General features: G+C 35.8%; 1 protein-coding gene across 12 annotated transcripts in view; it reads right to left on the reverse strand.

Moving 5' to 3' along the window:
- The window catches only part of DLG2 (discs large MAGUK scaffold protein 2), a 2,332,374-nt gene that overhangs the window by 830,729 nt on the left and 1,485,737 nt on the right, over nt 1–15,908 (reverse strand). For 3 of the 12 annotated variants that reach the window (XM_037840909.1, XM_037840905.1, XM_037840900.1), the window contains exon 1: nt 8,779–9,240. The exons of 7 other annotated variants lie outside the window; for them this stretch is intronic. In XM_037840909.1, coding sequence (XP_037696837.1) covers nt 8,779–9,087 — 309 coding nt within the window. In that variant the 5' untranslated portion in view covers nt 9,088–9,240. Of the gene's footprint in view, nt 1–8,778; nt 9,241–15,908 lie in introns of those variants that run through there. 2 more of the 12 variants (XM_037840903.1, XM_037840901.1) reach the window with 1 other exon arrangement.

Here is a 15,908-nt window from a genome sequence, read left to right on the forward strand (position 1 = left end):
CTGTATTGGAATTCGGTCTAGTGGAGCAGAGATACTTATCCATAACTGTGATAGAATGTGATAGGTAAATTGTGCAGTGTAACCTGCTAGACATGAAGATATAGAAGACCTAGTTCCTTCTCTCTACAGCCACAGAAGCAGCTGAGAAGTCTGGGTGCAGAAACATAATTTAATAATGACACTGTAAAAATGATCAAAAAGATGACTGACCAGCTAGCTACATGTGCTAGGTTATGTGCTGGGGACATGAGGAATCTCACACTCTGGGGAGGCTGACAAAGAAACAACTAACCGCAATACAAGGTAATACTCTAATTGTGCGGAATGCTATGTTAAGTAGAGGTTTTGTGAGCTAAATAGACTGGACAAGATTAAAGACGAGGATGTGCTTGAACCAGATCTTAATAAATGGATAGGCTTTGTTAGTTAGAAAGGGACTTTCCATCACAGGGAATTGAAAGTTTTTAGTCTAGTGCAAGGGTTGGCAAAATTTTTCTGTAAAGTATTTCTGTAAGTATTTTAGGACTTTCTAGCCAAACAGTCTCTATCATAACTACTCAACACTACTGTTTTAGTGTGAAACCAACTATAAGTACTAATATAAATGAGTATGACTGTATTTCAGTACTTTTCATTTAAAGATAATATAATTTTAATTTTATACATAATTTTCAACATGTCACAAAATATTCTTCTTTTTATTTTTTCCAACTTCTTAAATACGTAAAAACCATTCTTAGCTCATGGGTCATACAAAAATAGGTGGCAGGCTGTTTGATATCTTCTAGTCTAGCAGGAAGGGAAGGTAAACGAATACATATACAAAGCAGTACACACAGCCATATCAAACATCTAAACCAGTGGTTCTCAGTTCTTCCAGATCCAACCTCTTCATTTTATAATAGCTTAGGAATAGCTTCCTTTCTCCAACTAAAATGAAATTCACAGATAATACAACTGCTTACACATAGCTGTTTTAAAAGTAAGCAATGCCCTAACTGAAGTAAAAGGAGAAATAAAAGGAAAGTACTTTATAGTGAAACCATATGTTTTCAATATGTAAATCATGAGCCCAACTATACCGGATTATATAATAAAGTAGTCAAATGCTTGCACATACTTATAATGAAGAAATTTGTATTTAGATGGAGTAAATTCCTTACAAGAAGCATGCAAAAATGAAAGAGCAGACATATGAGTGGATCCTAGATTTAAAATTACTGTCAGAACAAGAAAGGACAGATCATTTGTATATAAGAGAAAAAGAAATAACTTCAGGTGTAATACAGATAATATAACAAGGCAAATTAAAGATAGTTGAAGCAGAGAAAATAAAGTGTCATGTTTTTACAAATAAACTGGGCCCCATTTATAAGTTCAGTGTCAAAATAATTCCTGTTTTACAAAGGGCAGGATACTTAGGAAGCTTTTTGTCTGTCTGTCTGTCTGTCTATGTATCCTATCTATCAATCATCATCTATCATCTCTCTATCATCTATCTGTCTATCTATTCCTGTTTGGAATTACCCTTCATGTAAAGGTATATATTTGATTTCTTGTACTTCAAAAGACCTTGGAACTGTATCCCTTGATAGAAAATGGGGAGTGGAGGATGGATAAACAAACAGCAACCCAAGAGCCTATAGAGAAATTAAGTATAGGTGACCACTAGGACAATACCTGAGTAAGACTGAAAGCAACAAAAAAATTCGAAATAAATAATTTCAGGTATTTTTCACAAAATAGATTTCTTACTGTACTCTAAAATGTTTTAAAAATATAATATATAGTATGGAAATTAAATGAAATATTTAAAAAATAAAGAATAGAATTTGCTGAGACTCCTGCATTTCATAAGTTTCCACCAATTTAAAATATTTGTTTCTAGCCTACTGAAAGGTGTTTCAAATCACATCATTTACATATTTTCAGGTGACAGCTATAAATGTAAACTAATATCGGCGAGGTGTGTCAGTAATTCAAATATCAGGAACAGCAATGCTGCAGAGATGGGATTTTCCAAAATGGGGACTAACTCTTGATAAAATTCCTAACAAAATAAAGTACAACAGCCTCTTGATTTACACAGAAGTGGCACTTCTATAAAATCTAATGATTATTAATTTCTTGAAAAAGTGCTTTGTATTTGTTTGCAAAATTGAATTTTATTTTAGGCTTAATTATAAATCATTTTTAAAATCTTCATGAATGTCCAGTGGAATTTTATGCAGTACCTGGGAAAAGTCTTTGTTGTACACTACTGCTTTACACTACAGCATTTGACATCTCTGACCCCCTTACTCTAAATGCCAGTGGCGCCTTACAATAATTACTAACAAATAAGCACCTCCACAAATGCTTCCTAGCGGCTCTCCTCTTTCGTTCCCTCCTTGGGGACCACTGTTCTGAACTCTGAGACTGTAAAGATTAAGTTTATGTAATTCTTTCCATGATGCCAAACATTGTATTATCAACAATTGTACGCTTAACAATTTTCTGTCAATAATCATGCTACATAAAAATGAGCACATAATGGCTGAGAGAGGGAGGGACAGCTTGGAACAGTGAAAGAGAACTCAATTCTGAGTTGAAACGTAAGGACCAGTTCTGCCACAAACTAATTGACTTTGAGCAAATCTCTTAACTTTCTAGGCTTGTTTCTCCTTTGGAAAATGGGCAAGAAGACCTCTAAGTTCACATCTAGTTCTGACATAATTATAGAATATCTATATGCCTTTGGGAAATTAAAAGAATGGAACAAAGTAGAGAAGAGAATGGATGAGAATAAAACAAATGAGGCCACAATTGTAATAGGTAAAGCAATATCAGAAATAAGAAAAAGAATGGAAAATGGAATTATCAAAGAGAGATATTTGATTCTTGAGATGGTAGATAGGTAGATAGAATACATGTTTGAGATTCACAAACATTCATCAATGTGAGATGGTACTCTTGGACGGTGTCTACATGTACTTTTATTTTGCTCTCATATTAAGTTTACAATACATGGTTTCCAAATCCTTACCATAAATGTTGCAAGCACTGAATATGAGTTGCAAGTAATCATATAATATGAGGTCTTCCAAAGACAAGTATCATATTCTGATGTCAGTGCTGTGGGAAACAACTCCAGCTGCTTCAGATCAGCAAAGTTCTTAAACTTGATCAGAGAGGCAAAGGGATCTTTGGCATCTTCAAGATCCCAACTCACTTGGGGTTCTTGAGACCAAACATGAAGTAGAATGGGGTAATACAGGATTCTGCTAGGAGGTTGCCAATCTTCCCAATCATTCAGAAAGCTTCAATTCCTTAAGGAGATTCCTTTTAGATTAGAGGATTCTTTAGGTCTCTAGGGGCATTCTACCTTCCAGTATATTCAAAACAAGCCTTTCTGTAAGATGTGATGAAAAGAGTAAGAGAATCAGAGAGACCTACATTTAAAATTATTTCTGCCCTTATCAGTTGTTTGATTGTGGGCAAGTTACTCTTAGCTTCTATTTCCACATTTGTAAAATGAGGATTATGATACTGCATTTGTAGTGTTAGAAAAAATTTAGGGAAATGACTAAGGTAAAGCCCCTAGCACAGAGCTTCACATGCTGTGGGCATTGTACTCAATAAATATTATGTCCCCTTTGCTCTTTTCATCCCTGCCCTCTGTGCTTTGCCTCTCCTTGTCATGCCTTAAAGAGAATGCTCTGCTGATGTCAGCATTCAGCAGTACAGGTGCCAGGAGTGTTGAGCAAGTGACTTCTGTTCTGCTACAGGAATGTTTATAACTTTAATTCCCTCTGGGATGTCTTTTATTCTCCTCTGTTTCTCTTGCCTTGAGTAAGTTGGTGTGTCCCAGAGACTAAGAAATCTTATCCTTCCCTGGTAAGGGTTTCATTTTCTGGAAGGAATTAGTCGAAGCAGGCACAGGATTAAAACAAGCTGCCAGATCTTTCTGGCTTGGCATAAACTGAGCCTGAGATTTCAGCCCAGGGCATCCTTATTTCTTGGACTAGAAAACCCTCTGCCCTCAAGTTGCTGCAAATTGCTGTTTCTGGAGGAGCTGCAAAGAGTCTGTTAGGGGAGGTTTACAGAGTTTGGCTGAACACTTGAAACGCAGTTGTTTGACTGCTAAGAAAATCTTCCAACATCCCCTACCTGTGAATGCAAAGCTACTTCATCAGTACAATTCTGTTTTACATCATTTTTTTTTTCATTGTGCACGGTTATAAATCTCTGAGAACCCTGAAGGACAAAATGTCACACCAGCATCATATGGTACTGAGCCAAAAGTTCTGGACAGTTGCCTAGTATAACCTTCATCATTATAAGTAAGACATAAAATAATTCAAGAAACAACCTAGAAATTCTAATGAACACTACAATACTGATGACTAGTTTCACAGATAATATGTTCTTCAGGTTAAAAAACATAATTTAAATACGATCAGTAATAATAAATACTATTTGTTGAACAATTGCTGTGTTCTAAGCACTACTCTGGACTTACTTTATACAGAGAATTTTCAATCCTTATTACATATCCCAGCAACATGGATTTATCATCCCAAGTTTTACACATTATAAAACGAGGCATAGAGAAGTTTAGCAACTGAAGTCACACAGTGCTAGTAAGTTCAAACTTAGGCTGTCTCTAAAGCATAAATCCTTTCCAAAGTGCTTCCTGATAATGGGTATCAGTTGACAGTCACAGAATAACAGTACTAGTAGAGACTTTACAGTTCATCTAGGGAAAACCAGTTATGTTAGAAACAGTAAAACTGAAGCAGAGAAGGCTTCAGTGACTGCAAAGCACTTAAAGAGTACAGAGATGGCACTCAACCCAGCATTGATTCATACTGCCCACGCAGTGGAGTCCTCATGCAAGCCTACTCAGTCCTCTCAGAACAGGTCCAACCCACCTTGCAGCCTCATCTCTTGAGGAACCTGCCCTCCAGTGCCTAATGGTCTGGGTGGTTAGAACTATGTGCAATTCCACATTGCACCAGGTGATACATATTTTCTGCATTTATTATTTCTGCCCAAAAGACTTATTTATCTTTGTCCACTTGATAAACTCCTACTAATTTGATACCATCCAATTCATCCTAAGTATCACCAGCTCTATGAAGCCCTAACCTCTCATCTCTTCACAATCAGGTATAATTAATTAAAAACAGGTTAATAGAAGTCAACAGTTACTGTAGACTTAAAATTTATTCATTTGTTCATTCATTCTACAAATATGATAAATATTTAAATACTAAATGATAAATCACCTATTATATGAAAGCACTGTGTGAAGTTCTTTGCATGCATTATGTCAATCATTCTTCATCACAAACCTATGAGGTAGATACTATTTTACAGGACAGAAAATCAACACTTAAAAAGATGCATTATTTTGCCTAAAATCATCATGCTTTCTGCTCCTCTGAGGTCCCTCTGTTTCCTGAATATACATTTACTATGGCATCTGCAGCAATCTATAGAAATTTGTTTTGTTTGAAAATTGTGATTTATCATGGTTTAGTTCTGTGTATATAAATGCAAACTATATTTTTGCAAACTTCTATATCCTATCATAGCCTGTAAGTTCCATAATGTGGGTTGTTATCTACTTTGTTTACTATTATATCCACAGGGCCTGATAGAGTGGTAAATAGTAGGCACTCAGTAAATTTTGGATGGATAAACAAATGAAGAATGAATGAAGGAATGAAGAAATGTTTAGAAATATTTCTCTGAGTCCCCATTATTCTGTGCTATCTTCCCATGTTAGTCTGCATTGGGGAGAAATGCCACATAAGCATTTCTAGGCTGACACAATTATCCTAGACATGTATTCTAGAACTTCTGCACACTATAATTTTCCATTTTATTATCTATTACTATGGTCATATTAATTCTACAGATTCAAATGGAATGAAACCTTATTTGAGAAGGGGAAGAGACTGTTCTTTAGGCCAGCTAAGTAAGACCATAATGACAGAGTCTTGGTAGTACACAGCACCCCAAATAACAGGGGTTTGGCAAAGAGCCTTGGGAGGAAGTCAAGTCATTACATGGACCTCTATTTTAGCACCCGGAAATCACACTGCTGATTTTCAAGCAACACAACAGAAATCGCCAAGGACAGGATTCTAGCTCTCAGTCACTTAACGACCCTCAGGCACATTCTATGCTGCATGTGGATGCCTGGTTTATTATAAAACATGGGCTATCCTTCTGTTTGCTTTATCAAGGATACTAATGTTTACTATCATCTGCCTCCATCATTAGTGTTACAATGTTCCACAGGATATCTTTAGTTAATTTAAAGAGTTAAAAATAGTGGCACGAAATTCCCAAAACAGACTTAAGTTTTAATGGACACATGCATATACATAGACACATGCTAATGCTCTTGTTTATGTCATACTACACATTGGTGTATGGTACTTACACACATCTGTATATTTCAATATTTAGATATATTATATAAATGCAAATGTAAATGTATAAAAATATGTAAGTATACATGTATCAGAATTTTGAGCACCTACCAGAAGTAAAAGGAATATACTTTCTATGGAGAAAAAGAAAAATTCTTTGGAGGAACAAGCAAGAACTTTCTAGGTGAGAAAAGAGGAATAACACAGAACTTTAATTTTTATACATTTGTATGCACATGCACATACGTGTATGTATACACATATATATCAAAGTCTGTACCAATATATGTTAATGCATGCACACAGGTAATTATACAGACATTTAAATATATACCGAAATTTATGCACATATGTATATATAGACACATAAAAAAGATTTATTCAATATAATATATTTGAAAGGATCCGAGCAAAGAAAGAGATTAATCCATTTGGCATAGCACTCTTTTAGGACTATGATGAAAAAGTGTGGATGGGTCAGGTGAGGGAGGAGTATTGCAATATTAAAGGCCATAAAAGATATCATACCTCCAACACGTGAGGATTGCTGTTCTTCCCAACCAATAACAAAGTATATATAAATGACAGAGAAAAGGTATAGAAATGTGTATGCCAAAGAGAAAAGGGAGATGATGACTGCCTCAATTTACTGCCTTCTCATATGTCACTTATCAGAGCAACGAGTCTATTTCAATCCTTTAAAGTATTCACTGGATATAAATTTAAAGCAAGTAGGAGGCTGACTGCTAAAAATCAAGGAAAGGAAAAGTTTCCCCCAGTTAATGGAAAATGTATGAAGATTTTTAGAACATGGTTACTATAATGTAGTATTAGAGAGTTTGGTTTGGGAAATTGTCATTTATGAAATGCAAAGTTTCTTACATCTGGGATAGAGAATTGTAATAATAAAGCAAGTTTGCTTTCTCTGTGCAAAGTAAGCTAAATGCAGTTTACTGTGTGTGCCTTTCTTGCCCATGTAAGCCTTGAGAATTACAATGTAATCAATACACAAATATAGGTTAAAGACATTTAAACAAATGTATTTTCAAAGAATATATATAGTCTTCAATATTATCAAGACTGTATTCAGTTTGAATTCATAATAACTTGGAAAAATAATTGCATTTCTAAATGTCAGCTTCCATTTCAAGCTGAAACAGTATAGTACTAAAATGATAATACATTCCTGATTTAAATCAAGATACTGAGATGCCCTACTTCTTTAGGCAAATCTTATAATTTCTTGGAAATGAATCAAAAGCCATATATATGCCTACGTATATGTAACTATATTATTAAGATCTACTGATATATGACATTCTTGGAAGTACTTTTAAAAACTAATATTAAAATGTTCTCTGCCCCTCTCAGATCATAACATTTTATTCGTGATCAATACTCACTTCTCAATTAGGCTAAAATCATATTGGAATTGAGAAATTACTTTTTCTGCAAACACAGCTTTTCTCTTTTCAATGCATATTTAAGAACAATTATTGTCCTATATTTATGACAGTGATTATAGGTACATTTTATTTATATTTTATAGCATTTTCAAGAAGTTGTTTTCCATTTGAATGAAGGCACAAAAAAATGAGCCAATTTCATTTCTGGTAAAATGCTAGTTGTTTGGGGGCAAGAATAAGCTAGGAATCAAATTATGGGGATGTGCACATCTGCCTCAGAAATGCATTATAGAAAAAAGTGCACGGCAGTTTCTAATATAAATAGCCTTATTGCTGCTTTCTGAATAAATGAAATGTTGTCTTATTGCATCCTAAGTGCAGCCATCCTCTAGCTTGCTCTCAGTTATTTCTTTGGCTTGTAAAATTAATTATTTAGTTTAAACAAATTTCCTTCTCCATAACAGAAAAAGTATAGAGCATTTTAAGAGTAAAATTAGAATAGTGTGCTTCAAATCACTATTAAATAAGAAATATTCTTTTATGTTGAAAGAGATGAAAAGTGCTTGATTACAAGTTATTCTCTCTCTTCCTGAAAAGCAAATAAGACTAAGCTAGGCAGAATAGAAAAGTTAATGACTAGAAGTAAAAAGTACTGCTGAAAGACTATGGTGCAGAATAGTAAAATATCTGAGGACCAGAGAAGTTCAACTTGGGGAAAAGTCACTGAAAGGAACTGAACACAACATCTCTAGGCTTTAGCAGACCACCCAGATGTGTAACCCACAAACACATGTGAAAATGACAGGTTTCCTTGGCCTAACATTTTCCAAGCAGGCATCCCAGTCACTAAGGAGGACTTAGCAAAGTTTCCGGACCATGCCAACCTTACAAAATTTACTCTCCGTCTCTTCCAATATCCATGGGAAAGTCATAAGGAAAAGGCTCACCTGTACTGGGCTGAACCAACCATGTGGGCAGGCACACTGTTCCCCACAAGTCCCTTTGCCCTTGGTGCCCGTCTTGTGGGGGCTTTTCCGCACACTGTCCCACAAGGTGACTAGCTTGGTCCTGTTTGAAGCTGGGCCCCCAGGTCCTGAGGAGGGCATGGTCTGAGAATTGTACCCAAGTCCCTGAGGGTTCCTCTGCCAGCCACAAGCGCAGTGGGCATCCCTGATCAGTGTGGGTGCACTCTTGCCGACATCCATCCCATCGGACCCCCGGCTGCAGCTGTGTTGCTTGGTGAGGTACACATTCATACTGCACTGATGCCTACTGTTTCCTTGGTCAGCTCTGCACAGGAAGGTCTCCTTCCTCACACCCCTTTCTTCCAGGGAGTTGTAAAAGTCTTTTTTTCTTCTTGTGGATCTCTCAGTATCTTTGACAGCTGCTATAAGCAGTGCATCGCGGGAGCAGCGAGAGCAGCTCCGCACAGCATTATCTGTGGGCTGGTAGCTCTTTGTCAATAGATGACTCAACTCACAGAGCAACTTGACAGTATCCCTGCTCTAGGCAGAAGCAATCAATGCTCCACACAGCTGGGCTACAAGACTGTACACTGTGTTTCAAACCCTTTTTGGATGGAGCCCCACAGTAAAGAATACTCTTTGCAATTTGGCATTCTGGCTTTTCCCTCTCTTAGCTGATCTCTACACAAAATACACACCTCAGGAAAGAGTGCTTCTTATTTCCAGAAAAGGATGCATATAGACTGAAACAATATAGCAAAAGCAATTTAAAATGATGAGAAATGTAACCTGTAAAGAAATTTCCAACATTTACGGGAATTACTTACCTAAAGAGATACTTTCCAAGACACAGACCAATCATGAGGTAAATATTAACTTTAAAGAAGATGAATTCACTTAGAGAAATCACAGAGAAATATGTTAGAGTCCTTTAAAATTTGGAGGTTTAATTTTAAATCATGATTATATATTATTATCCCAACATACATTTTTTATGCTTATGAATGATTAATTCCTTCTGATTGAAAATAAGGCAATTTTCAAGGTTCAAAACTGATGGGTTGGCTTTTTAAAAATAGTATTTTTCCTTACCTCAAATTTTTCTGAGGATTTTCTTTCAAATACTTTACCACAACAAATACATTCTCCACAGAAAAAGTCTGCATTTTAAAGTAAAAGACACATCTAATTCTGCCATCCAATAGTTTTGGTTTTCAAAGACAGAAAAATTTCAAATTCTTTCACTAAAAAATGAGTGAAATCTATCCAATTTAAAGCAATTTCCTTCCAAAAAGGACATGATTGTTTTAAAATGTTAGCATGAGTGCTAAAGCCATATATGGTATTTTCAGTAAAGGGAAAGACTAATTACTACTACACTTAGAGTTTTCATTCTGTTTGAAACTTTCCATATCTATTGCCAAAATGTCTATCCTATCACACATCCCTAAGGATATAATTTTGTTTTGATTGGGAGGCAAGCTAGAATCTTTGCAGCACCAAACAAAAGATGATATAATTCCATGAAATGATTATTTTATCTATAGACCATCAGATACCACTGATGACTTCTCAGTGATTAGCCCAGGTAGTCGGCAGTGCAGTCTTCCTTTCTAACTTTCTAACTGAATTGGCAAGGTTCTTATAGCTGAGACCAGGATCATAACATATTCTCCTCTTCAATACCAGGACTCCCTATAAATCATTGCTAGGTTTAAAACTCGGGAAAAGAAGGAAATGGATCCTCTCTCTCTGTAGTAACTCCACAAGTGAGTCCTTTTCTGAATTCTGCACAAGATACTGATACAAGTACCATGCCTGGCACTTAGTAACAGTCAAAACACCTTTGCTGAATAATAAATTTGAAGGACAAGCTCTGATCTGTCTTATTGACCACTTTTGTCTAAGCACCTAGCATACTGCCCAGCACATAGCAGGTGATGGATACATTTTTTGGATGGATGAATGGATGGTTGGGTAGATGTAGAAATGAAAGGAAAGAGTAGAGAAATGGAGTTAACTGACAATTTTTTAATAACAATATGTAATTCAGCAATGCTCTGGAAACACAAATTATTCAATTAAAACTGGTTCTGGTTTTGAGGTGTTCTTGTTAAGGAAGTTTGCCAAAAATAATATGAACACTTGAAATGGTGGGCAGAAATAATAAGAGCACTAATGGTCTTTCTTCCTGAAAGAGGATCAAGGAACCAAGATCAATATCTAAAGACATTAAAATTGAGACAAATAAATCACCATATGGCACTCAATGAGAAAAAGGGCAGAAAATCATCTTGTTTTTGTCCTTTTTATACTGGATCATGAGATAATGCCTGAAAGAACTTCTGGGTCAAATAAAGTCCTGGAGAACCTCAGACTTGTCTAGTGTCACCATGATGCATGGCTATACAGTAGGCCTTGCTGTGATATGGCAGTGCCTCACCCCAAAATAAGAATATCAGGAAGTGAGAAGTTTGGCTTTCTCCAATCTTATCTAACCATGGATGTTTCTCTAGTTTTTCAGCAGATATAATTGATCCTATTGGCAGCTCTAGGGAACTCATGTCCCATTCACACCCATTCACCTCTCAAATATAAGATATAATCTGCATAGAAGTCAGTCAGTGTGAATCCATTACCATTTTGTAATGGTGTGCAACTTGCAGCAAGACAGAAAATATTTCCTGGCTAAGCACTGCTCAGAGATAATTATAAATCTTCACCTAAATTCATTATGAGTATTTGGAATGAACTATTTCTTCCCATTATAAAGTCCATAGAATTTCTGTTTTAGTAACTTCAGCATGTCCTTTTCATATAGATAAATAAATATCAAATAAATATCATATTTTGCATAGCTAATGTTACTTCCCTTCAAAGATCTTAGAGAGTGTAGTAAACTTTAATTAAGCTTATTCCAAGAACATATTGAAATTATTCTTTCCCTTTAGTACATGTAAAGTAATCCTCCTGTCCTCCCCTTGGCCCCAAGAAAGACTTGATTTTTTCAAATGTGGCATTTGGCTTTCCAAGTCTGAAGACAGACCACTTAAACAGATAAATATGTACAACTAGCACACTGTACTATAAGACAGACCCACTAATTAAAGGTAATCCAGTTTTGAACTGTAATTGGAAAATTGTAATGGCCACAAGAAGACATGAAATTCTGGCCAGACAAGAATTAGCAGTGCACAGGTACACATCTTACTTATCATTGTGATTTAACAGGGGCAGATGGTGCACAGGGCAATGCCTACATGGGATATATCTTACTGAACTCTCTTTGACCTGGTACTAACTGCACAGAATAACCACTAGTTTCAAAGCTAGGTTTAAAGCTAATATTCTATTTATTTAATAAAAAATAAATAGCAAAGATGAATCACTAAATAAATTATATTATGCTAAAACACTATGCAGATTTTTTTTTCCAGATAAAATTTCCTTCAGGCACTCTATGCATATGGGGAATGAAAATATTAATTACGAAAGAAGAGCCAAGTGCTGGCAAAAGGATGACTATGTAGCAGAATGTCCTCTGAAGTCACAAGTAATATGTTAAATAATCATAAAATTCTATAAAATATTAGATACAATTTCCTTTAATTTTAAAAGTGTCTACAGTCCATTACTATGACTACAAAAAAATAGAGATTTTATAAAGGCTAAAAAATGAATATTCTTCTACATCTAGTAACTTTTGGCCCAGGGAATTTCAGATACAAGCACATTTACCTTCAAAATATGAGCAAACAAAGAATAATTATTTTAGTTTCTAAAATTATTTCCAAAATACTTAAACCAATTTTGTCATAAGCCTTATGAAACAAAAACAAGCAGGAATTAACAATGTGGAAGTACATATGCTTAATTACTAAAGAGTTTTTTTAATGCAATTTTATTGAGCTATATTCATATACCATATAATCTATCCAAAGAATGCAATCAATGATCAATGGCTTACATTATCATCATATAGTTGTGCATGCATCACCACAATCAATTTTAGAACATTTTTGTTAGTCCAAAATAAAGAAAAAAAATTAAAAAGAACACCCCCAAATTACATACTCCATATGCTCCCCTATAAATGTATATATGGTCTTTATTTATTACTCATCTGCCCATACGCTGGATAAATGGAGTGTCAGTCACAAGGTTTTCACAATCACACAGTCACAGATAAAAGATATATAGTTATGCAATCATCATCAAGAATCAAGTCTACTGGATTACAGTTCAACAGATTCAGGTGTTTCCTTCTAGCTAGTCCAATACCTAGAAACCAAAAAGAAATATCTATATAATTGATAAGAAGAACTTCCAGAATGAACTCTCCACTCCATTTGAACCAAAGAGATTTAACCTGGACAGATGATATAATAGGAAAGAGAATAAAGTTTTTTAAATGTCTCATATTCTGACTAATAAACTTGGATTCAGGTGGATGTTGATAGAAGGGAGTTAATCTGAATTTGTGAAACGTCTAAATTATAAAATTATTTTCCAGAAATGTAGATGTATTATATTCTAATACACTTCATAACACAGCTATTACAGAAATAAGAATACAAGTTATGTGACATTCCTTAGAGATTCTGAAAGGAACACTAGTAAAAAGGTAATAATCATTTATAATTTGCATATTTAGGAATTGAATGTAAGTGTTAAACTACACAACTACACAAAACTTGTTGTCATCTTTCAAGATCAAACTAATGTCACTTCTGTGAACCATTCCAGATCCTCCTAGTATATTCAGCCATGTTCCACAATATTGTTATACTTGTCTGTGTAAATATCTTTTACTTTTGTCTATTTCTCTCAATCACCATGACAAACAGCCTAATGAAAGCTAGCATCATTTCTCTGTGTAGCTGGTGAAATGGCTCCCTCTGGCATCCACCCTTGATCTAATTTATCCTCACACAACAGTCAAAGTTTCTAAAATGTTAATCTGATCAGCTCTTACCTTATTTGATATCTTTCAATAATATCTCATTCTCTAGGGATAATGAGCACAATATTTAAAGTAGCTTGCATGATCTTCAATCATGCCCTGTGTGATCTGGCCTCAGCTTTCACGAGCATTGCCCATGCCTCACTCCCTTACTCCACCCTCCAACCACACAGATTTTGAATATCTACCCTCAGTACCACCTCGGGGCCACTGACATCTTTCTCCACCCTTCATACCTTCACATAATTCATTCCTATTCACCATTCATTAGTTGCTGCACTAAGGGGCAAAACCCTAAAAACCACCCCAAATAAACCTATGTTTCAAACTAAGAAGAAAAGTTCGTTTACTATGCAACTGGACTTCAACACAAGTCTCTCAGAACTTTGTTTCCAACTCGATTGGCATTCCTAAACCCCTTCTATTCAGAAATTCTGGAGTTCACCCTGGCCTTCAGAGCTCAAATCAAATATCACTTCAAGAAAGCATTCCCTGAACACTGGTCCCAGTTCCAAAATAGATCATATCATCCTCCTGTTAAACACTTATTTAGCACTGTGCTTCTCTATTACAACATTTATTGTGGTTGTATTTAAAAGAATTATGCAATTACTAGTTTAGTCCCAGTCTTCTCAGACAGTATGTAAGTAATGGCCATTAGGGCAGCAAAAGAGCTTTCTAGTTTGTCTGTACAAACCCTTCTGAACCCAGAAAGAAGTGCTTGATATTTATTGAAAGAAATCAAGCAAGAAGGAGGAAAAAGTAAGTGTCTTTCAGTGGTCATACCAACATAGGTATTCTGGTCTATATTATATTTCTCAGCATAAAATGAATAAATAAGCACCATGATTTTTAAAACAAAATAACAAAGTGTTCTCAAGGTCACCATTTTAGTGGAAGTTTCCGTGACTGAGTGGCATGTGTGTTAACTCGCTTTTTGAAGCAATTTGCTAGTGGTCTTATAATACTGAGTAATTAAAATAGCTTCTGTTTATATTACCAATATATTCATTCATAAAAGCTGCACTTCCTGACAGCTGTGCTTTTTTCCAAGTGTTTTTAATTGTTTCCCCTTTATAAGTAAATGGAGCAAAAAGGAGAGTGATTCCCCCAAGTCAGTGGCAATACAGGGGAAGAATTCCAGACTCCAACCACCGAAGTCATATTCCTCTTAAAATGATACAATCCAAAAGGCAAAGTGATTTCACAGCACATTAATGGTGTGTATCAGAGAGCAGAAGGAATGGTGACACTTCTCCTTCCTCCACAACTGCCCTCCATTAACTTAGAAAGTTTTAAAGAAATCAACAGCATTATTTATCCTGAACAAGCATTGTCCTTTCTTAACACAGGAACTGTAGCATTGAACACTAAGCCTTGTGCATATGAGGCAGCAATATGCTCTTGTCCAAGCCTTAATCAACTTCAAAATTTATTTAAATATTTAAATAACTGATTTAAACAGTGGAGGAGGTAGGAGACTCTTGATTAACCTCTTGGAAAGCAAACACCTGAAATATCTGAGTGTAATGGATCCAAGTGCCCGTTTGCCATTCCCCCCACTCTTCTCATGCTAGAAGTTCTATTGATTCTTTTCTGGTTGCCAGGAGCAGGCAAGACAGGAGGGGAGAGTTTGGGGGCTTTGGGTAGGGTATGGGCATGTGCTTCATTGCATGAGGGAGGAAATGCATGAATAATGAGATGTGCAAAAATAACATTATGGTAGTGAGTCATAAGTGAAAAGAGGGAAGAATGGAGGTGGGGAGAAGGAAGGCAGGGAGGCAGGAAGGGAAGAGAATGGGAGAGGAAAGGAAAGGAAGAAGGGAAGGGAAAGAGAATGGGAAAGGGAAAGGGAAAGGGAACAAAAGGAAGAAGGAAGGAAGGAAAGAAGAGAAGGAGGGAGGGAGAGGGAGACGAAAGGAAGGAAGGAAGGGGGATGGGAGGGAGGGGGAGAAGAAGGGAGAGAACAGTCACAAACTGAGTAAAGAAATGTCTCAAATTAAAATGCACTGGTTAAATGATGGTTGTATGCAGAATCAAAATGGAGCAATTAAAAATAGACTTTCCCTGACTTTGGGAGAGTCTGGCACACACTGCTGAGGTCCTGCTGAAGGAATGAATGGGTTTTTAGAGTGGTCAAACCCAGAAT

Source organism: Choloepus didactylus, chromosome 6 (assembly GCF_015220235.1).
Source record: "Choloepus didactylus isolate mChoDid1 chromosome 6, mChoDid1.pri, whole genome shotgun sequence".
NCBI classification, from domain to species: Eukaryota; Metazoa; Chordata; class Mammalia; order Pilosa; family Megalonychidae; genus Choloepus; species Choloepus didactylus.